Here is a 24,423-nt window from a genome sequence, read left to right on the forward strand (position 1 = left end):
TGCTAATCATCCAACTTCCCCACACTCTGGGAGATCAATGGGCGTTAAAAGCTCAATCCGCAGACTAAATCGCCTCTTTAGAGGCGGGCATTATGGATTACATGGAAGTCTGTGAGCAGATATGGGGCTAACAAGATTATCCTCAACACCTCTTTTAATGTGTGAAGCTGAAAAATCCTTGATGATGATCAAATACAGACAAGTTTTTCCTCATATTGGCAAAATCCCAGGTGATAAAACCCTGGTTGTTTATATGATTATATAATCCTTGTATAATCCAGACTTTCTGTAGATAAAACATCGGATCTTGTTATTTTTATGTTTTTCCAGTTAAATAAAAAAGAATGTGTCTTTTAGATGGAATCTAGGTGACTTGTCCCCTTGGGAAGATTTTTTTATAGGAGGGTTGTCATTCATCAATGGTCCTTACACCTTTACAGCAATCGTGGGCCCTTCACCAAAATGTAGACCGACGTCACCGCTTCCGCCCTGCACCCTCCTCCTCCTCTCTCTCTCTCTCTCTCTCTCCCTCCCACCCTCCCTCCCCCGGCGTCGTTGGAGCTGCTCGCCAGCCTGCAATCCAACATGGAGTAGAGAGAGATGGGGCTCTAGCGGGGCCACCCCTCGGTAACAACAGCGACGACGCGCTTTTTACGCACAACTGGAACCGGAGTCGTCGGCGAAAACATGCGCCTGTAGGAGCTTAGAAGAGGAGTGTGTAGCTGTGTGTGTCCGTGCGTGTTTGTGGAGGGAGGGAAGGAAGGAAGGAGGGAGGGGGGCGAAGAGAAGAGCTGGATTCGGCGATTAAATTGTCTTGTGTTGGCTTCGTTACCCGCTGAAGGGCGATGGGCTGCTAAAGTTAGAGAGGGAAATCAGGGGCACATTCGCGATCCAGGAGCAACGGTGTGTGGCTCCGGAGGGAGGAAGGAGTGCGGAGAAGAGGCAGACGGAGGCGCAGAGGCTTTCGAAGGCGAGCCACGGAGCCGACACTCGCACAAAGGCGCAGAGGGGGATTTATGCGGAATTGGAGACAGAAACGGAGGAGCCGCGGTGAAAGAATGACGAGCGAGAAGTATGCAACCGCCGTGGTACATTACCTGAGGTGAAACGAGAAAATGATAGAAGAAACACACCCAAACGAGTAAGTACTCTGCCACAAAGATTGCTCCAAACCTTTCTTTCTCTCTTTCCTTTCCTCGTTTCCCCTGGTGTCTACAAGTTGCAGATGATTCGGGCAACTTGGTGGAACACGAAGCCTTAAAACTGCCTTCATAACCCTTTTATTTATTTATTAATTTATTTATAGTAGAAACAAAATACATTTTTCAAAATAATGTGTGTGATTCAGTAGATGGCCCTTGGTGTTTAAACGCTGCTGGGAGGCATTGCATTATTTGACAGTGCTGTAGAGACGAGGGTTTTCTTCTGACCCCCACCTTTGGTGGAGAGCAGCCCTGTGAAGGCGAGAGAGAATGAAGAGGAGGAGGAGGAGGAGGAGGAGGGGAATAAGCGTGGGTGGATCGGAAACATTTTCTGAAAGGATCTGAAGCAGCAGGAGCAGCACAAGGCCCTCGGTCTCAGCTCAACTCGCAAACTAAAACACGCCCCGAAGTTACACCTTTTCTAAACACACAAACACCCAGCGACTCCTCGCACCTCTTGTTTGTAAAATAGGGAAAAGGCAGAAAAGGAAAAACCCGTTCACGAAGGCAATTTGGCCTCGTTGTTTGGCCACATCTGTGTGTGTTTGCTTCCAACCGAAGGGGGGGAAGTCTCACAGGATATGAGATATCCGATATGCCTCATCCGCCATCTCTTTCTCAATCGCTCTCATTTGCATAGCCTGCCGCGCTCCATTCATAAAAAAAAAATACCAACTGCAGACGACGGCTTGTCCTGAGAGAAAAAAGAGAAAAGAATACGCGTCTGTTTCAGTTTGAATCGTCGCCTGTGAACAGTGACGTTTATAAATATACACAGAGACAGGCCAACGGACGTGTTCATACGCTACAGACGGGCCTACTTTACACGACAGCGCTCGAAGCTTAAAATTAGCCTTTTACACAGAGGGAACTATCTATATTAATGCCCGTCGCATTTAGCGCTTATGGGTTTAAAAAACAACAACCGCCAGAGCGTTAAATACGCACATATTATAACAGTTATTCAATGTAGATAACGCAGGCGAGCCGTTACCACAGCAGGCATGTGAGTAGCCTACTATTTTAAATGACCGCTCCCCCAGTTTGTCGTCCCCCCCCCCAGTCTGCCTCCATTACAGCACCGACCACTCCGGTGTCTGTGGATCAGACTGAGCACACGGGGCTGAGCTCAGTGTCAGGAATGTGGCGGTGGAAGGGCGAAGGGCACCGGAGGGGGATGTTTGTGCTGCGGTGGCGTGACGCCGGCTCATTCATAAAAGCCTTCTAACCTTCAGCGCGTCCCCATTCATGCCTGCACGGCACTGCACTGAAGTGACCGGACTCTGCTGGTGTTCACTCAGAGTCCAGCATGTGTCAGCCTGCTCTGCTGCTGCTGTGTCCTGTTTACAGAAAGACAGACAGACAGACAGACAGAGAGAGAGAGAGAGAGACAGGAAAATAACAAATACAGGCTGCGGCCATGTTGGAAAGTGAATGTTATAACTGTCCTGGATTGTGCTATGGTGCCTCCCTTTATCATTTATTTTAGGGTTACTGTACGGTAAAGTAGTTTTCATTGTTTAGTTAGTAAATGTTGAATAAAACTAAGCTTTGCCGTTCATTTTGTGTGTATTTTGCCCTCTGAACTCCCACCCAAAGATGAAGACAAACGTTTCTATAGGAGTGCTATAGTTGACTTGATTCTCAGGCGTATGCGCTCTTCTCTTTTGGTAAACCCAGACACATTATTAACACTATCTCCCTCCCTGTCGATTATCTAACCAGCAAAGCATCGTCACCATTTACTGTGTGTGTGTGTGTGTGTGTGTTCTTAAAATGAGGACAAACATTTACCTACACTTTAGTCTTGTTTGCGTTCACTCTTGCAAGTATGAATGTATAGTATGGGAAATGACAAAAATGCAGCTTAAAATTGGGGTAGGATAGGGTGACTGAGTAGATACAGAAAATACAGAAGAACACAATGAACAGGGGTTAGGACTAAGATATATGGACATACTCCAGCTGCACAAAGAATATGAACTAAAAGTTAGATTCATGAAATATAAGAAAATACTCCACTATTTAATATAAAGTGGCACAGTGTGGTCTTCTGCTGCTGTCTGGCTCTCACTGAATATTTCCAGCCCGTTCCCGGTGAACTATGGACATGGTTGTGTGTGTGCCCATCTGGTACCATCAACCATGTCATATATAAAGTCCCTTAAATCACCTTCCACCACTCTGATGCTCAATTTTTACATTAAGCAGGTCATCTTGACCATGTCTAAACACATTGACTCATGGCTGATTGGGTATTTGAACATGTGTACCTAGTAAAGTGGCCATGGAGTGTATAATTATGTACTCCACAATCTTTCAGAGAAAAAGAAACACAACTATTCAGGTGTGTCTGTGCAATGACCTGAAGGGTGCAGGGATTTAGATGTTAAGTTTAAAAAGAAAAAAACAGGGTCCAGACGAGTGTTCTGTCAGATGGAGCTGATGAACAGTATTGTATTTCAGTTGGCAGGAAGGTTTAATGGTCCTTGTGTTAAAGGTGTGTTCAGTGTCTTGTGGAGATTTGGTCCAACTTATCCACATAGATAACGGTGTCCTCCTCTCCACCATGGCTGCAAAAGTCTCCTGCTTGTTTTTTTGTGTGGTCTTGTTGTTGTGAGTCACATATACTGTTTTTCTAAATTAACAGTGGTTTGAAGCCTCAATTACAGCCCTAATGTTAAAAAGTTTCCAATGGTGATGGCAAGTGGGTCTTTTCCTACTCAGTGAATACACATCTGGCCACACCCAGGCTTAAAGCCACACGCAGGCCTCGTAATAATGAATAGAAACGGGATATTAGTCTGTTTACTGGTTTAAAATCAGACAATGGGTATAAAGAGTTTAGATGTAATGACTATGTATACACAGGCACCCGCTTAAGACTTTAGTCTGAGTGACACTGAATTGTAAAGAGCATTTTTTTGATTACCTCAACCGGAATAAGCACTAATCAGATTAAGATGCCGAGTTTCGCATTATGCAGACATGCAATCAGTTAATGATGTCCTGTTGGAATTTTAGTAGCAATGGACGTAAAGGAAACTGGAATATTAGACCTGTGGCATGAATAGGTATTCAGATCCGAGCATGAAAACACATTCAGAGGAAGTCTGAGGTGCAAATTCTTAAGCATGTGTGAATGCAATCCATCCTCACTTTTCCAGTGTCCATACATACATACGTTGCTTGATTTCCAGCAACCACAATCGCCACATGATTCCTTTTTCTAATGGTTAGAATCTTATTTCATTCACTCGGATTCTCCTGAATATTCTACAAATGCCTCATGTAAACAGCATAATCTAATCAAATTATTGTGTCAATGTAAACATGGCTTGATTACTGATAAATATGTTGATGTTGTTTTTTAGATTATCTCAATGTGGGAATCTGGAAGAAAGATTAGAAACAAAAAAACATCTTCACTGTTGGAAAAAAGTTGAAAAATAAACACAGGAAACTCAACTAGATGCATAATAAATGTTGCAAGAACAAATCTTGCTTTTTAGAAAGCGCTTGAATTCCTCAAGGAAAGTCCTTCAATGGGCTCTTTGACCTGCAAATTGAATTTTCATAAATGCTAATGCTAATATCTACTTAATCAGTGCTAATTCTAATCTCATAACTCTTTAGACGGAAAATGTTTCCCCCCTTAATACTTACTGAATGTCTTGAGACCACGGTTATTGTAGTCATATCTACATATGTTGTGCAATGTAATATTTAAAGCTAAACCGCCTTGTTTTGAGAAACAAATACACCACCAGTGTTTTGTTTGAAAAAACAAACAAAAAGTCAGCTTGGGTCAATTATTCACTTTTCTTTTCACATTAATTTCCAGCTATATTTTTCCCCAAACATGAGACACTGTCTGTAAAATATTAATAGTGACCTCTTGATTCTGTGCAGCTTCATACAAAAGCATTTACTATTTCATTACTGACAGGAAATAATCAATGTGCAGTTATTTGCTGGCATGTGTGTTGTGGTTTTCTTATCAGTAATAGAAGCCAGCTATAGCACACAGGCAGGAAATAAATGGCACTCCTTTATCTTTTTTTGTCATGTTAAAAGGTGAAGTAGTTTCCCTCTGATTATAGAGCTGGTGTCCAGGCCAGTCACTATGAATTATGGGCAGGGAGTCAAAAGTTTCCAAATTGGGCCCCCTCATCCATGGCCACTGCAGCAGCATCACCACCAACCACCCGAACATGCCACAGCTCTGGTTATTCACCTTTTCCACATTCAGCTTCACTTTTTTTGTGGGTGGGGGCTGTTGACATTTGGCTTCTTTGTTCTGTCTCAGTGTCAGCTTTTCTTTTTTAGAGGCCCCCTGTTATTTTTTGACTTAGCAAGTCAGTTCTTGGCACATGTGTGTTCTGCACATCTGGCTGTCCTGAGTGTTTTGACCGCACCATTTTCACAAACATAATGGCAGGTGGGGTATTGGATGACTCTGTAGATGAAGCGGAAATGTGCTTTGGACACATTTGTATGTTAATACACATAAAATGTATTCTCGGTCGGTACTTTTACGTGACATTAGAAAAAAACCGACTCAAACCAGACTTAAAATACACGTAAACATCTGAACCCGACTGAAACTGAACTAAATTGAACTTCTCGGAGTTGGACCAACACCCTGAGATAATGCAAATAAGAGCTGAATAACTACTGCATAAACAAGTTTTACTGGACTCAAACTTGCTTAGGTGCTCTGAATATGTTCCACAGTATTTCGTTACTAATGCAAGTAACGAAAACACCTCCGCGAAATCTTGACAGTGTTTGCTCCGTCAGCTTAAAGAATTGAATATTATGGAGTTAATGCATTGTAGAAAAACATGGAATGGTGTTCAACATGCTAACAACTACCCGCCAGCTAAAGTTGCTCTTTGTCTGTGAAATAATAAAACAGGCTTGTATTAACAACCTGAAAGTGGGTATATCGCCACCAAGCAGAGCGGAGGTGAACACACAAGAGTAATCAAGATTTGATTACTATTTAAGCCTTGGGGTGGAGTCATCACTGTGTCCTTTTTACCCTGCTATGATGACAGTGCTGCTTGTGTTGCAGGTTTGATATATAATGACCCGTCTTACTTTTCGAGAGGTTAACCACATGTCTTCAATTTCCCTTTTGAGATTGAGTGACATCCACAAATTTGAATGCCTGCCCCAACCGTTCAATAGCACAGTCAGACTCGATCTGTCATTTTGCTTTGCTCTCAGCAGGCAATGTGATTACTAGCAACACACACACACACACACTTAGTACAAAGTGTGTTTGTGAGGCTCTTTTGCTTAGCATGTTCTAAACTTAACTTTAATGCAGCCATCGTGTCCAATCTGGAGGGTGTGACTCCTTGTTCTGTCCTTCTGAGGACATTTCTTACCCTCTATAGAAGTGAAAGATCTCACACACACACACACACACAAACTGTGCGGAGTCAAAACACGAGCAGAGGATGTATTGATCTGGTGAGTGGTTGGTGCTGCAGGGTCAGCATGTACACAGTCAGTATTGGACAGGAGATGCCCAGTGACATTCAGCTAAGGTCAACTTGGCAACGAAATATAATCCATCCCTGAACAAAAAGCACTCATCAACTGGCACACACACACACACACACACACAGCAGTGAGGAGTCAGCAGGTCTGCACGTTCCCCCAGCAGGATTGTTCTGTTCCTTCACACACATTCCTTTTTTTTCTATGTTGGCAGCATTTGATAGTGAGACCATAATAAACCTGACAGGTGTGGAATTTCGGGGACAGTGGTAAAGCTCATTGTCGAAATGACGCATAATTGGCAGAATAACTTGTAATGAATGCACAACAGAGCCGTTGTCTCGGCGAGTGCATCATCGCCATTGCTTGTACAGAAAACATGTCACTTTCGAACACAGCGATGCATCTAGCTGTGCATTTTTTTAAAGGAACAATCCTACTTTAGATTCCACAAATAGACATATATTGAATGTAATTTTTTTTCCCTCCCCCTTTTGTACCACATGTCTCCCAACTGACCTTGTCTCTTTCTAATTGATTTCCTACATTGCACACGCTACAACAGCAAGCCAGAGGACATAGTTGTGTTTCATGCTTCTCTGTACGACTGAACAGATGTGTGAAAAACCTGATTGCAAACAGGATTTTTATTGACTGGGATGAAGGGCTGATTTCCGGTTGTTGTTTTGGTTTGCTGGCAGTTTATCTACCGTCGTACTCCATTTGTAACAGGCGGACTTGTGTTTTGTTGTGAAAGGAGTACATGAATGAGACATAAATGAGACTTGAAGGCTATCACGTTTGCAACTCACTCTTTCTTTCATACTCTCTTTCAAATTAAAACAAATGATCACATAACTTGGACAGAAAAAAAGGTTAGATCGCAGAGAGAGCTGGAAGAATACACAATACATATCTTTACAGTGTCGTCGTAATTGCAGTGATGGTCTGTTGTTGGACTGAACAATTAATAATTGTGCATTGTTTGAAACAATGTATATTTTGACTGTTTTTGACTGTATTTTTTTATCAATGATAGAAATAACTCATAGTTTTAGGTCCCCTTCTTTGCATTAGAGCATCCAAGTTCATGTTTTGATGCTATACGACGGTGTTCCGTCTTGTTTTAAATGTATAGCATGGTAAATATTTGTCTGAAGCCTTTGCACTTTCTCACTCTATTAATCCCCACACTACACACTATACACACACAGAGAGACACACAGACACACACATCATGTGGAACAGATCGTTGTTCACAGCGTTTCCTGTGTTTTACGGAGCAGCTCATCACTGGTTGCTATCCGGAGCCTTAATATAATGGCCTTGGCTGTTTATATCTAGAGACCAAACAATGGACCCAGATTGTTTGCCTGTTTTTTTTTTTCTTTTTAAGCTAATCTCTGCTCATCAGATGACTGGATGACTAAGAGAATAATAGCTTGAGTTTTCATTCACTTCACTCAGTGTGTTTTTCCCTCATCACACATCCCACCAAACCACTGGGGTGTTTTTGTTTGTTTTAGCGCTTCAGTACGTTTTAATAGTTTAGTCTGATACATGGTTTGGCATTTCTCACAGAGAAAGGCATCATGCTGTTTATGTTATTAATGTTTATCCTGCAGCACAAATGTAATTTTTTAAAACTTATTTTTCATCATTTATCATAATCATGTTAGATCTTTAGTGATCTCATCCACCACTGAAATATTTACACTTGTATCTTTTAAAGGTTTTACGACAAAGAAAGACCTCAGGCTATCAAACAACATCAGGAAGCATCACAGCCCCACCACGTGTAGTTTTAAATAATGTATATGTATCTTCAAACAAAGGGAGTGAACAGGCTTCCTAGTGTTAAGTTGTGCAAACCTTTTTTTTTTAGGTTTGGTGCCCTGAAGCCGGGCTACAGGCTGCACAATTACAAGGTTTGCCATTGACGTTCAACAGTTTATGTAAAACCGGACTTTTAAAATACACAGTGACACGTTAGTGCAACTGAACTTGACATCAGAGTAAAACACCCTAATAATGTGATTGGCAGTTGAGCTACTACTGCATGTGCACCTTCAATCAGACCTGAGTTGGACTCAAGCTCACGCTGACACTCGCACCACAGTTCCCACCTATGTCTAATACCTGAAAACAATTGATGAATACTACAAGACAAAAATATGTGAAATTCTGGCTGGTGCACCCTCATTTCTGAAGGCTTATCCAAAATAAGAGTATACCAAGCATTAAAGAGGGTTGGTCTGGTTTGGCTTTTCACACTCACCTATAAGGGATTTAGATCCATTCGTCTTTCTTAGTTTGGTTTCCACATCAGTAGAAATGGAGCGGTTTCAGAATCACCTTCACGATAGTTATCAAGTTGAAGGTGCAACATGTTTTTGCCCTGGGTGTTTTGTTTTTTTTAATCAAATATATCAGTTTATTCAAGTATCTTTGTATTGTGTTGTGGTTCCACTGTTAATTATACTTTAAACACTGTTTTAGCACTTTCTTGTTTCCCATCCATTTCAAAAATGATTTCCTGGAGTGTCACTGCTTTCCTCCCAAAAGATAAATAATCTTGAATAGGTTATATCAGGTCATTGTTATTGTAATGAAACCTTTAACAAATATAAGGGGAAAGTTTTGTCACTGTTTATGAACTGTACCGTACAGATCACATGTATTATTTTTGAGGTTTCTAAATGTGTTCATAGATCAAGCAGATATGTAAATCTACACACTAAATGAATGGCTGGAATATGTAACAATGATTCAAGTCACATTTGCTTTCATTATTAGATTAAGTACATGGTGTACACACAGTGTACATTCAAGCGAATGTTGTGGACAAATGCATGCAATTACATTAATTAACATAACATAAGAGGTTTTATTTGTGATACGTATGATCTATACAATATGGAAATGCTGCTGCCACCAGTGCCAATGGTGTCTGCCATTTCAGTGAAAGCGTGTAAAATGAGACACTGGTAATAGAGCCATCGGTTGCAACTCAAGTCCAAATAGCCTGCAGCCACACCAATCTCCAGCGCCCACACAGTGCTATGGTGACAGGTCTAGGTTTTCGAATCTATACAAATGTGTAATCCTTAGAAAACATGAAGAGATGTTAAACTGAGCAAAAATCCTGTCATGTGTAGTAGCTGCAGCCCACACCTACTTATGAGAAACTGTCCCATTGTGGGAAGTGTGACTCTGTGCCGAGAAACACCACCGACATCATCACGCACCAACATCATCATGCACCGACATCATCATGCACCGACATCATCATGCATCATCAGTCACTGCTTGATCACTGTACACAGGTCAAATGCTACGTGTGTGAGAGGTGGATCCTGTGAAAGGATGTGGCTCTGTTGTTCAGTCAGAGGTGTGGCCAGTCATTCCTTATCAGAGGAAGTAGAGCCGCCCTTATCACACACGGCCGGGCTGCTCTCATTGACCCTTTATCTGTCACACATGAGCTGGATTCCGGACCTGATAGCCAGCTGCTTCCCAGCCTCCTTTACAGTTTTATTGCAATATTGTCAGAGACATCTCAGGTCGGGTATTTGCAAAATCCAGGACCTGAAATGCATATTTAAAAATGAGTTCTTTTACAGCTACAGTTGTGTGTTGTTTTTAATTATAATTGTATTGACAGTATCAATGTTGACATGGTTTACATCACAGAGGGAACCTAAGAGTTCACCAATGGTGCACTAATGTGGCTTGGCAGGGAATCTACAGGTGTTTGTGCTCCACCCACCATTCACTTCCTGATTATGATACACTCTTGTTTGCAAGGTGCGTGTGTGTGTGGACCAGGTACCAGGTACTATTACGAATTAATAGTACAATGGAGGAATGTTTGTGCCTTGTGTAAAGTCCATAAGGAGTGAGTTAAAATTCCACCGTACTGAGACAGCGATGCAGTTGGTTGTTGTTGTTTGTTTTGCTATCGGCCGACCTCTGGGACAGTCCGTATGACAGTATGTTTTAATGCTAATGTTAAGACCGTGCCTTTTTTGTTGGACACCTGTCCTTGTCCCAGTACACAAGCACATGATGTGCTAGGTGTTGATATGCCTCTGTCTCTGATTGTTCCTATGAAACATTTTCTGTTAATCCCCATTCCGAGTCTTCCTGTCATCCATGAATTTTAAAATGTTTAATTCTTTAAGATGGTAGAACAAAAAAATTGGCCTCCTAGTCGGTTATGTAAAATTATGTACTGGCAGTCCCCTCACTGTCATCTTCTATTGTCCACAGACAGACTTCTTTTATTTTCAGGTCAAAGTGCAAGGGCGGGAACTGTGAAACATGCACAGAGCGCCTTAAACTAGTTGAGGTCTGATTGCGCATTTATATGCACTAGTACTTCAACTCCCAACTGTGTTGTCTGGGTGCATTAGTCTGACTTAGAATAACATGTTCACATATAGTTTAACACAGCTAAATGTACTGAGTGAGACCTGGACTTCTCTGGCTCAGAGTTGCAGAGCATGCGGTTCATAATAATGTCTTCATTTTGAACCAGTGGACATCAGACACACCCTGCTCCTTCAACCTGCTTGTTCCTGAGCAGGTCAGATTAAATTAGGAGAGGATGTGATACATGAATTGTTTGCTCTTTGCATAGAAGTGAGGTGTTAAGTTTCCCAATCTTTCTTCCTAACTGAGTCATCTCCTTACATCCTCATCCCACCAAGCGTGTTTGCAGTCAGTCATCCAGGTCGTAGTCATCCTCAGTAGTTAGTTGAAGGCAACTGTGGACCTGTTTGAGTTTAAGTCTTAAATATGCCATAGGTTAAAGCTCATGATGATTGTAATTCAGATTTGAAGCAACCACAATGTTTAGGGGGAAAAGGTTTCAGATGTAATGATTGGGCATGTGAATTATAAATAGAGTATAAACCACCTTTTCTCAAAGTAGTCGTCACAGTCCTTTTTCCAGCATCGGTACCTCATGCAACATTCGCGTGGACGGAATTAGACTCACAGTTCCCAAACGTACTGTATGTGTGTGTGTGTGTCTGTGTGTATTTATGCCAGAATGTGTGGTCACTCCCAAGTGTATTAAAGTAGCACGTTGCTGCTGGCTGTGGCTGTCTGTGTGTTCCAGCCACAGATTACAGGGCCTGTCGGCAGACGAGACTCTAAACACGGGTCACAAGACAGCCCAAAATGTGACAAGTTCATCTCAGAGAGCTGATAGCCGGTATCGTGTATCTTAAAGCACATGTGCTTATATAGTACAGAATTTAGTGTTATTTCTGTATGTTGGCAGCCTGCGTGTGCGGTTTTGTAAGTGAATGTGTCGTACACATGTTTCGGTCATGTCGAACCACTGTGGTGCTTAAATACAAAACCTTTATTGATATGAATGCATGTTTTTTTTTTATTTTAAATCACTTATGGTCCAGAGTGTGACCTCCTGGAGGGCAGAAATGACTACACACAAGTATATTTTAAGTGTGTAATTGCTTTAAATTAAAAAATGATTTTGTTTTTATAGCCTTAAAATAAGTTTGTATATGTACTTTAGGCAATGGCCAGAGCGTGGTTGTACTTTTTGAAGTGGAAACATACTACGCAAAACATCCCTTCTGGTTTGCAAAGGCCACCGTAGTTCTTTTACACAAAATGGAGAGGTGAGCGGTTTGCAGTCTCACCATTAGATGTCACTAATTCTTTCACGTTGGACCTTTAAATGGTTAAGTTTTGTCAAGTGTGTTTCACAAGCAAAGTATATTTTAAGCATATCTACTGTCATTTTTAAGAAAACTATGACTGAATTGTTATTATTTAGATGTCTACAGATGCACATCAGTGTAACAGTGTTTTAAATGAGTGTCATGTTAACAATTTCCTGGTTATAATAGTGATTAAGTTCAGGCATCGTGTTAGTACAGAGTATTCCTTCACCAGGATTTCCTCTTAAATTTCAGATACAAAATCATACAAAAATCAATCCCCACACCCATCCCAGGTACAACCTCACACCTCACCATATTGCTGACATATTCAACCAAGAGTCTCCTGACATAAGAGATCAGCAGGACTCTGAATCATCCAGGAAAAAAGATGACAACATTGGATTAAGGAAAATCTTAAAACTCTCTCTCCCTTCTGTTTGGACATTTCAGGTTTTTGCATGCCCTTTCTCCAAGTTCCTATAGCCACTCTATAAAGCATGGTAGAGAAGATGACTTCCCTAAACCTAAGTCAATACCATGCAATATTAATGTCACAAAATAAAACTCTTTAAATGCTTTTTTATTTATTTTCTTAGTTGACTGATTGTGCAAAGGCTTTGGAACCTTGGTTTATGTGGAAAGGTTACACTTCCAGAGCAAGCTGTCTATATGTCAACTCTACAGTGGTCACATTTATAATCACAAAACCTCAATAGTTAATAATTAGAGAATCACCAAACTAGCCTCTAATAAGCAACTCTTACTTAAAGCTAATTTGCCTCCAGAGAAAACAATGCATAATACAAATAGTTTGTTTCTATTTTAAATCTCTATTATTTCCTTTGTTGCCATTCAAGTTTCCCACATGACTAAGAAGAACCGGAATTGCTATTTAGCTCCTCTCATTATGGTTTGGCACAGCAAATGAAATGATTATCCTTCTGTGAACGCCGGTCTGGCAACAACAGTTTTACTTTTCCACTCACTTTATTTAAGCCTCAATCAAATCAGTCATGCCGGCGGCGTTTATTCTAGTTAAATGCATAAAAATGACAACTAAGCTTTTATATTTGAACAAACCTCGTATTATTTTAGGTGTATCTTTAATATGCTAACAAATATTCTGATGAAAAAACATGTGTAAAATGACGATGTTAAAGAAGAGGATGTTATAAGTGTGTATGTGTGTGTGTTTTTTACAAGACAGCACAAATCTTGTGGGTTAACCTGTGGTGGCTTTTCTGTACAGGCTGTTTGTCTGCCGTCTGCCAGTCTGTCAGTCATTCAGTCAGTTTTATGAATGTGTGTGGGTGGGAGCTGGTGAACCAGTTTTGCCACCTCTCTCACTCTCTCTTTTTTTTCCCTGTGCGTGCGTGCGTGCGTGCATGTGTGCATGCACATGAAATCCTTGCACTGTCTGTAAGCTAATTATATAACAACACCTCTCTCATTCACTCCCACTCTGCCTCCCTCTCTCTTTCAATGTTGCTCTTTCTCCTTTCAGCCGACACACACACGCGCACACACACACACACACACAAATTGGATACATCCTGTTATTGTCAGGTCATTCACCATGTCCCTGTGAGGACGGCTGCTGTCCTGCTTGTGTTCTACCACCATTGCAAGTGTCTTTATGACACTAAGGATTTAATTGGGGACTTTCTGTCATTAGTTGTTTTTGTACTGTTTTATTACCGTACATCAGAGGTCTCAAACTGGCGGCCAGTGGGCCACATGCTGCCCCTCCCAATTAATTCCTTGTGGCCTATCTCACAACATCAACTTCCATCCATCCATTTTTTTTACCACTTTATCCTCCACATGAGGGTCACAGTGGGCCAATCTCAGCTGACATAGGGCGATAGTAGGGGTCACACCCTGGACAGGTCGCAAGTCCATGGCAGAGCCACAGAGACACAAACTACCATTCACTCTCACACTTACACCTATGGCCAATTTAGAGTGTCCAATTTACCTAATCCCCATATTGCATGTTTTTGGACTGTGGGAGGAAGCCAGAGAACCTGGAGAAAACCCACGGACACGGAGAGAACATGCAAACTCCATGCAGAAAGACCCTTATTCCAACAGCATCATTTTAAGTATTTACAGATTCATTTTTTCGGCCCCAGTTCACTGTTGCATGCACACAAGTGTGCATCAGGAATAACGTTGGTATAGTATATAGTATAAGAATATTCATTGTGATATACAGTATTGGTCATCATCAGTTGTCTGTAAAGCACACAAAGTGTGGTCAGTATTGAAACTGGTCACCATGAAAATAACAATCACTAGATTGCTAATCACACACAACACAAAGCTACTGTACGTTTGTGTTAAATTTCGTTGGTGTTGTGAGTGTCCTGTCCGGTGCAACACCTCCCACCTCAGCACAGTGAGCACCAGGCAGATTCGTGACTTGAGACGCCCTCAAACATTCTGCCACTGTGTGAATCCAGCGCTATAATAAACCGCTGTGGCACCAACAGAATACATATTTTCCATTTCCTTTGTGAGTGCTGGTTGTGTGGCTTTTATCTCTTAATGCCCTTTGGTATCTACAGACCCTGTTTGTACTTGAATATGCTTCATATCATTACCAAGAAGTGACACCTCATATTGATTTTATCTCACACAGATATACTTCTGTGTGTTTTTGTGGTTTTACTGTGGAGGGAAGTGGTTGTTTCTCTGCAATTGATGTATTGTACACATACGTGAGAATCATGACTGGATTGATTTTTTTCTAGTACTGATTTAGACATTTGGCTGTTAAGACTAGTGTTACGGGTTTTGCATACAGTCAAAATGGAAATTAATTTGGAACCAAACATGGTAGCTATAATTGTCGTGCTTCTAAATATTAGTTGACACCTCCTGGTAGGTAGTTGAGGCAAAGTCTGCTCTGAACACGGATTAAGTGGAAGTGAGATATAACAGAAAAGTTGTGTGCAGGAAGTTGCACTTGTGGCATTTAGATGCATTTTGATAATGCTATATGCCACCAAGGTTTCACTCTGACCCAGCTGGAAAATAAAAACTGATGTCTTATTTCAACTTGATTTCAACTGTGTTACATGGCAACTCGTATGTCATGTCGACGAGACATTCACAGCTCTGTACTTCTCTCTTTCTCCAGTGACAGCTACATCGTGCGTGTGAAAGCGGTGGTGATGACACGGGACGACTCGAGCGGCGGCTGGCTGGCCCAGGACGGGGGAGCTCTGACCAGAGTGGGCGTGTGCCGCCTCCTGCCGCCCGAGTTGGCACCCGTTCCGACCTCCAGCAGCTCCCAGTTCCTCATCCGTGGAGAGCGACTACGGGACAAGCAGGTAAAACACACGCACAAACTCAGTCCCACTTCAAAACATTATAGATGGCTGCTGACGTTTCTGAAACGCGGAAATAAGGAGCTGCACTTATCTCATACCTGGTGTTACACTGTGTCTATGCAGGTACAGATGTCCCACTGTCTGTTTTTTTATAACCGTTCCACTCGGTAGAAACACACCAAAAGTTTGTGTATCTGCTGTTAATCAATGCATCGATTATTAATCGATTACTAAATTAATCGACAGCTATTTTGATAATTGATTCATCGTTTCAATGATTAAAACAAGATTTCTGATTGTTTAAGCTTCTTAAATGTGAGTATTTTCTTCATTTCTTTGCTCTGGATAACAAAGAAATCATTAAAAGTTAATCATTTTGTTTTGTGGACAAAACCAGACATTTGAGAACTTCATCATTTGACGAACACCGCTCATCATTTTTCATCTGATATTTTATGGACCAAACGATTAATCGATAAAATAATCGACATATTAATCGATTATGAAAATAATCGTTAGTTGCAGCTCTAGTTTCTGCTGCTGATAATCATCATGAATAGAATAGAATAGAATATCAGGCTTATTTATATGTTATATATCCGCCAACAATGTGTATGAAAGTGAGAGTTGGGTATAGCCAACCTCCTGTCCACTTCCTGCGTGTATATATTTTAACGTTTCCCCACTGCATGCTCCTGTTTTTCTTCTCTACCAGTCGATATGTTTGTGAGAGGGGTAATGAGGCCATAACTTAAACAAGCTCTGCCACCTGTAAATAAAAATGTGGATTGTGAATATATCTGCAGCACCATTGTTATTGGTGAAGCCAGTATTTAATGTTTCCTTTATGCAAGAAATGCACCTTTTTTATTTGGGTTTGTATGTATTATCTTGTGTAGGATAAGAGATGAAAAGGTTTTCCATGTTAAAACTGGTCGCTCTGTTGCTGTATTAACAGGTGATCCTGGACTGTCCGCTGAGGAAGGATCTGGTGTACACCATAGCGACGCCCACATTTCATCATTGGAAAGTGGAGGATAGAAAGTGTGGCCTGTCCTTCCAGAGTCCAGCGGACGCCAGAGCTTTCGACAGGGGGGTACGGAAAGCAATAGAGGATCTGGCTGAAGGTACGCTGTGCTGTGCTGCGCTCCAGCTGTCCATAAACTTAGCCGAGCACATTGTCAGGTAGTAGATCTGTCAGGAAAAGGCAAATCCCAGTGGACCAGATGCAGTGGAGAGACTCGGGCTACGACAGAGTCGTGTCCAAATCCACGGGTATGATCACTCAGTCCTGAATGGAGGTGGACTTTATGGCGAAGAATAAATCTTAAAAAGTGAATGCTGCTTCACTTTTTCCCCAAATGTTTTCCCAAAAGTTATAAACTGCCTGCAATGTTAACTGTACGTTCAAATACAAGTAGGAGTATTGTACTGTGAGAGTCTTCACCAGCTTCACTGAAGACCAGTTGGAGACTCGAGTTTATTGACACGTGGTTTTAAAACTTACTCAAGGGTGATTCTGTGATGAATTTCTCCATCACTGCAGTACAACTTATCAGCAGATTCAGATCCTTGAGAATTACAATGTGTTGCTCCTCTTTTCTCCTGCAGGCTCCACCACCTCCTCTACAGCACTCCAGAATGAGGCCGAGCTGGGTGACGATGACGTCTTCACTGTAAGCATGATGTTTCCTACGTTCATATACTATCACATTCAGAGATAAGGTGTTGTAGAGGCCCGTCGGCGTGCCATCACCTGACAGAATAAGCCATTTAGGTACAAAAGCCGTGACTTTACAGTAGTCCGTCTTCAGAGAAAGGTGAAGATGAGGTGTAAAACATCTCTGGAGACTTATCTGGTTGTCACTTGTGTGCGTCATGGAGGTGTGCCATCAGGTGTTCTCAGTTTTCCCACACTGGGAGCCTCTGAGTCTCCGGGGGCAGCGGGCAGCACCGGGATGTTATTTCAAGGTTCAGTTCAAGGTGAATAACATTCTGCCATTCTGCTGTTGTTAATGAGCAAACAGCATTGTGTTAAGTAATCGCAAGGTGGTGAATTTGTCTCAGTTCATGGCGAGACACTTGCACGCGATCCACGTCGATCAGCTGTGGACGAAAAAGTTGTGCTAAAGCACTTACTTTCGTTTCGTCTAGTACAAAAAAACAAAAACTGTGTTCTACTTGTCGCCATTGTTGTGGGAACTATGTGTAATTTATGTTTTTAGGTGCATTCTTCTGAAACTGAACCTAATTACTATATACTTAATATGAAAACATAGTAGTGTACATGTAGTCTTATGTTGTTTATACTTGTTCATAGTCAACACGTATATAAAGTAAAGGCCCCTGGATTGAAACAACTATTCAGTCAAAATCCAAAATCGACATCTAAATCATCTCAAACTTCACTTCATCCGTAGAGCAGAAGGGCTTCCCCCTCTGTCTTTCACATATACCTGCCTCAGTGCATGAAGCGCGCATCTTGTTTTGTGTGTCAGGGCCCCTGTACCTTAAGTTAGCACGGAGGACCCCCTCCCCCCACCCGGTAACATGACACCAGGAACAGCAGGCAGGGCCACAGGGTCACTTCCTGTATTCCTCCACCTCCCCTCTCTCCTGGTGACCCCCACCTCTAGCAGCAGCAGCAGCACACACACACTGCACTCCCTGCACCCTCCCAGTTGAGAAGGAGAGAGCAGCCACCATTCTAGCAGCAAGCAGCTGTTTCACAGCTTAGTGCAGGACTGGTGATTTATGAGAGGAAGTGCCTCATGGTTCATCTTTGACTTGAGCTGTCTGTAAGGGCCAAGACTAATAGGTGCTCTGCTGGGAGTGTACAGCCACCACAGAGACGCATACAAACACATGAAGGGGGGGAGTAATCGCTGAAATGGAGCAATGGGTTTTCAGGAAAGTAAAAGCTTTCAGTGCAATGAATCAGGGGCAGTTCCTGGCAGATATATGCTGCTTTATAGAAGCGCATTAACAAATTAAGGAATTCTCTTTGTGAATTATCTCTCGATTGTGTCGTGCTGTTTCAACAGTGCTCAGTAGGAAGATTAAGAAGGGCAGAGTGGAGCCAGCTAACAGTCAGTAAAGGAAACTACTGTACACTCATAGGCACAGCTTGGATGCCCACTTTGGCAGAAGGTTCACCAAATATGGAGGCTAGGTTTTAGGTTTGTACAGAACCTTTATTCTTTCGCTGCCATGGTCAGAGCATGCTAAACCGCTGGTGAGTGAAAACTGTGTCGGACATAGTGGAAAAAGTGCACAGGCAATTGTTTCCCGGTTGTCTTTTCATTTATTTACTGAGCGTATGTGGTCGTAAACAGTCGCCGTCTGAATTTACATTTTTCTTTGTCCGTTTTTGTCTGTGCGGCTTTGTCTCTGCATGTCTGCTGTTGCATTTTTGAAAGAAAACAAAGTTTCACTTTGTTGGTCTATGCAAGAAGTGAAGGTACACACAGTGCATGAGATCTTGGTGATAAAACATTTTCATCACCATTACCCTTTCAATGTTCCTAAAGCAACTGCACCAGAGACGACTTCTTGTCTTGCACTCAACGATCAGACCTTTCCTAAAGTTACCGATAGTTTGCACGGCAGGCAGTCGTGGACAGAGGGAAATGTTGTAGGAGATTTACGGCCTCGGGGGTGGGGCTCAGAGGAGGATGGAGGGAGGAGAGCTAGGATGGACATACTTCCCTAAATTATTCCTCGTTCGCCAAACCTAAACTTAACCCAACCCTTCCTCTGTCCCTTCCTTCAGCACGTCTCCTCTCTCTGCCTCTATTTTGGCTCATTCACTACTGGGGGGAGTGAAAGCTATTGAAGCAATTCTGAGCTCATCCCAGGAGAGCGAGATGGGCCTGTTGAAGGATGAATACTCCCGAGCTTTGAGTTGGAACATGTTTTGTGTCAGAAAATAACTTGAAATGCCCTCTGTCCAGCCTTGGGCCAAAATATATAGAGCGGATGTCCAGAAATATAAACTCTTCCCCTCAACTCCTCTGTCTCTGAGTCCTCTTGTGTTGCTGGAGCTTGCAGCAGAAAGTCTGGTCTGTGTTTTGAATTAGTTGCAGCCGCGGAGGCCAGAGTCGGACTGGTTTTAAACCATATCAGCTCCTCCTCCCGGTAATGTCTTCTCCAGGGGGGTGGAGCCAGGAGCGGAGGCAGCATTTTATGTTATTTTTGGCCGACTGCTCTGAGGGCTTTGTAAGAAAGCTGGGGGAAATTCTTAGCATGGTGGTTTCCATGTGGGGAACAGGATATAATAGGGATAGCTTCAGCAGACAGACACACATGCACCAGATCTGGGTCATATAACCCTGAAAAATAATTCATAGCATCAGTTTTATGCTTGTCGGAGTGCCAGACTTTGGCACGCGCGGTGAAAATATTGCCAGTTTCATTAAGCCTGAGAACAAGTGAGTGAGTAAAGATCTCCATGTAACCTCACACTGACCCTTACACTGCACAAAATGGCAATATCTTTGATTGTAGAAAGATCAGCCTATCAAGTTTGGCTGATTCCCGTTTCTTTTCAGTTGGTGGTAAAAACAGCTCACTACTGGGTAACGTGCAGCTGGAGATGCTCAAGCTGGAGCTGATAAATTGTAATGGCTTTGGTCATCGGCTGACATTTTCTCTTGAGCCTATGTGACGTTCGTGCCTGTGCCGTTGAGTGAAATGTCTCAAAAATTGAATGGACTGGCACAAAACAGAGGGTGAAATGCGACACAGCGGTGACCCGCCGTGACGTCGCTTGTCGGTTTGTGATCCGCTTCTCTGAAACCTGGCCCAAACCAAACTGCCTGTCTTGGTTTGTGGAAACCAAAAGAGACCATGTTTGAATAAAAGGGTGGAGTTGGAGAAGCAAGAGTGACTTTGAGTAGGACCATACTTTTCTAAATGGACACTTTCTCTAGAAGAAACTTTTCTCAGGAAACGTTATCTAACGTTATAAATTGAATCAGAAACGGGCTCATTTTCACCCCCTAATGGCTTTTCAAGAGAACACATTTTTCATGCACTTCCTCATTTGCTTTTCTTTTCAGACCTGGAGGTCTGTGATTTCAATACACAACAGCTGAAGTCATTAACACCAAATTTGCTTGATTTGAGTTGAGTTACAGCCACTGTTTCCCTGTTTTCTCATCCAATTTTTGGGGGAAATTGTTTTTTTTGTTTGATTTTTCATTCATAATTTTCCTTCAATTTATTTTTTAGTAACTAGATGTAAACAAATCTTCGTGTGCAGTGGCCGCTTCGACTTCAGAAGCCAAAGCCAGTCCTGTTTATCACACAAAAACACTTGCACCCTTCTCACTGGGACAGACTTGTCATCAATGCACAAACACACACACATTAGCAAGATGACATGACGAGACAGAAGTCCAAACCCTCCCTATCAGATGATACGCCGCGGCAACCCACAGAGGTTGACCCCCTGTGGGCCTGTCTGAAATCTTGTCTGTCTGAGCACTGAGCGCGGCAGCGGACTGGCCGTCTAGTGTCTGGCCAAGGTTTGAGTTGGAGTGGAGCCCTGACAGCGTCTAATGGGGGGTTGGGGTATACTGTTGTCAAAAGCACACACACACACACGCAGATGAAAAGGTGGAATGAGTAAAGTGAGGTTGAGGCGAAGAGGACAGGTTGTTGTTGGGGGAAGTGGTGAAAAGGCCAGAAAAGTAGATACAAGGAAAATCCAGGGCTCATGCAATGGTCAGCAACGGTTTCAAAGAGGCGCTAATTCAAATTTTTGCCTCTTTTTCCATGCCATTATTATGATTTTAGGTGTTTAACATTTTGTCCACCTTCACCACTCATGAGTGTACACTAAATATGGACCAAGTGTGAACCATCTCAGTTTTAGAAGGCATGTTAAATCACATCACTGACTCTTTAGCTGTGAGGATCCAAACTGGGCTGGGTTGTGATCATTTCGTCGAGGGTCTCCCATTCATGTGTATGTGGAAATTATTAGCAGTTTTTTGCAATTTGTCGCCATGGTTGCTCGAAACGCTTAGAAACGTAATACCCCGCCATTCTCGATCAAACCACACGCATACTTTAGTATGCCGTCCAAAATTTGACAAAAAAAGTCATAGATTAGTATGCGGTCCAAAGATGACAAAAAAGTCATAGATTAGTATGCGGTCCAAAGATAGTATGCGGTCCAAAGATGACAAAAAAGTCATAGGTTAGTATGCGGTCCAAAGATGACAAAAAAGTCATAGGTTAGTATGTGGTCCAAAATCTGAAAAAAGTCATACTTTAGTATGCCGTCCAAAATTTGACAAAGAAGTCATATTTTAGTATGTGGTCCAAAATTTGACAAAAAAGTCATAGGTTAGAATGCGGTCAAAAATTTGACAAAAAAGTCATAGGTTAGTATGTGGTCAAAAATTTGATAAAAAAGTCATAGGTTAGTATACGGTCAAAAATTTGACAAAAAGGTCATAGGTTTGTATGCGGTCAAAAATTTGACAAAAAGGTCATATGTTAGTATGTCGTCCAAATTTGACAAAAAAGGTCACATGTGGTCCAAAATTTGACAAATGTCATAGGTTAGTATGTGGTCCAAAATTTGACAAAAAAGTCATACTTTAGTATGTCGTCCAGAATTTGACAAAAAAATGTCATAGCTTAGTATGTGTTCCAATATTTGAGAAAAAAGTCATTGGTTAGTATGTGGTCCAAAATTTGACAAAAAGTCATACTTTAGTATGTGGTTCAGAATTTGACAAGAAAGTCATACTTTAGTATGTGGTCCAAAATTTGACAAAAAATTCATAGGTTAGTATGTGGTCCAAAATTTGACTAAAAGGTCATAGGTTAGTATGCGGTCCAAATATGACAAAAAAGTCATAGGTTAGTATGTGGTCCAAAATCTGAAAAAAGTCATACCTTAGTATGCCGTCCAAAATTTGACAAAAAAGTCATAGGTTAGTATGCGGTCAAAAATTTGACAAAAAAGTCATACTTTAGTATGTGGTCCAAAATTTGACAAAAAATTCATAGGTTAGTATGTGTTCCAATATTTGACAAAAAAGTCATAGGTTAGTATGTGGTCCAAAGTTTGACAAAAAGTTATACTTTAGTATGTGGTTCAGAATTTGACAAAAAAGTCATACTTTAGTATGTGGTCCAAATTTTACAAAACAGTCATAGGTTAGTATGTGGTCCAAAATTTGACAAAATATTCATACTTTACTTTGCATAAAGTATGAGGTCCAAAATTTGACAAATCAGTCATACTTTAGTCTGTCGTTTCTTGTTTTTTTAAAAGTATCTTTTTTGGGCTTTTCATTGCCTTTAATTGATAGCACAGTGAAGAGAGAAGAAATGGGGAGGCAGAGAGGGTCAATGACATACAGGAAAGGGCTGCCAATGCGGGATTTGAACCAGGTACACCTGCAGTGAGGCAGCAGCCGAGGCGTCAGCTCTTCCAAGTGAGCTAAACGTCACCCACTGTTTGGTCCAAAATTTGACAAAAAAGTCATACATTAGTATGTCGTCCAAAATTTGACAAAGAAGTCATACTTTAGTCTGTTGTTTCTTGTTTTTTTTTTAAGTATATTTTTTGGGCTTTTCATTGCCTTTAATTGATAGCACAGTGGAGAGAGAGAAGAAATGGGGAGGCAGAGAGGGTGAATGACATGCAGCTGCGGGATTCGAACTGGGTACACCTGCAATGAAGACCTTAACCACATTATTTGGCGGCAGCTCTTCCAAGTGAGCTAATTGTCAACCGGTGTGTTGTCCAAAATTTGACTAAAAAGTCATAGGTTTGTATGTGGTCCAAAATTTGACTAAAAAGTCATAGGTTAGCATGGCGGTCCATACCTAGATAAAAAGTCATAGGAAAGTTAGTATGTGGTCCGATAAAAAGCTCTGACAAAAAGTCATAGGTTAGTATGTGGTCCAAAATTTGACAAAAAAGTCATAGGTTAGTATGTGGTCCAAAATTTGACAAAAAAGTCTCACTTTCAGTATGCCGTCCAAAATTTGACAACATATTCATACTTTACTTTGCATAAAGTATAAGGTCCAAAATTTGACAAATCAATCATACTTTAGTCTGTCGTTTCTTGTTTTTTTGTAAGTATATTTTTTGGGCTTTTCATTGCCTTTAATTGATAGCACAGTGAGAGAGAGAAGAAATGGGGAGGCAGGGAGGGTCAATGACATGCAGCTGCGGGATTCGAACTGGGTACACCTGCAATGAGGACCTTGCACCAGGTACACCTGCAGTGAAGACTCAAACCATGTCATTGGGCGGCAGCTCTTCCAAGTGAGCTAAACGTCACCCACTGTTTTGTCCAAAACTTGACAAAAAAGTCATAGTTACTGTTGTTCAAAATTTGTCAAAAAAGTTATACTTTAGTCTGTGGTCCAAAATTTGACAAAAAAAGTCACAGGTTAGTATGTGGTCCAAAGTTGACAAAAAACTCATAGGTTAGTATGTGGTCCAAAATTTGATAAAAAAAAGTCATAGGTTAGTATGTGGTCCAAAATTTTTTTTTAAAAAGTCATACTTTAGTATGTTGTCCAAAATTTAACAAAAAAGTCATAGGTTAGTATGTGGTTCAAAATTTGACAAAAAGTCATAGGTTAGTATGTGGTCCAAAATTTGATAAAAAAAGTCATAGGTTAGTATGTGGT

At 41.5% G+C, this 24,423-nt stretch overlaps 1 protein-coding gene across 1 annotated transcript; it reads left to right on the plus strand.

The window, feature by feature from the left end:
- The first annotated feature begins 542 nt into the window (after positions 1-542).
- Positions 543-19,395, plus strand: LOC122781533 (sprouty-related, EVH1 domain-containing protein 2-like). The gene is made up of 4 exons (XM_044045236.1): positions 543-1,141; positions 15,561-15,753; positions 16,712-16,880; positions 17,365-19,395. The coding sequence occupies exons 1-4, from the start codon at positions 1,116-1,118 to the stop codon at positions 17,475-17,477; spliced, it is 501 nt and encodes a 166-aa protein (XP_043901171.1). The 5' UTR covers positions 543-1,115; the 3' UTR covers positions 17,478-19,395.
- Positions 19,396-24,423: the final 5,028 nt, after the last annotated feature.

This window comes from Solea senegalensis, linkage group LG15 (assembly GCF_019176455.1).
Source record: "Solea senegalensis isolate Sse05_10M linkage group LG15, IFAPA_SoseM_1, whole genome shotgun sequence".
Lineage (NCBI taxonomy): Eukaryota > Metazoa > Chordata > Actinopteri > Pleuronectiformes > Soleidae > Solea > Solea senegalensis.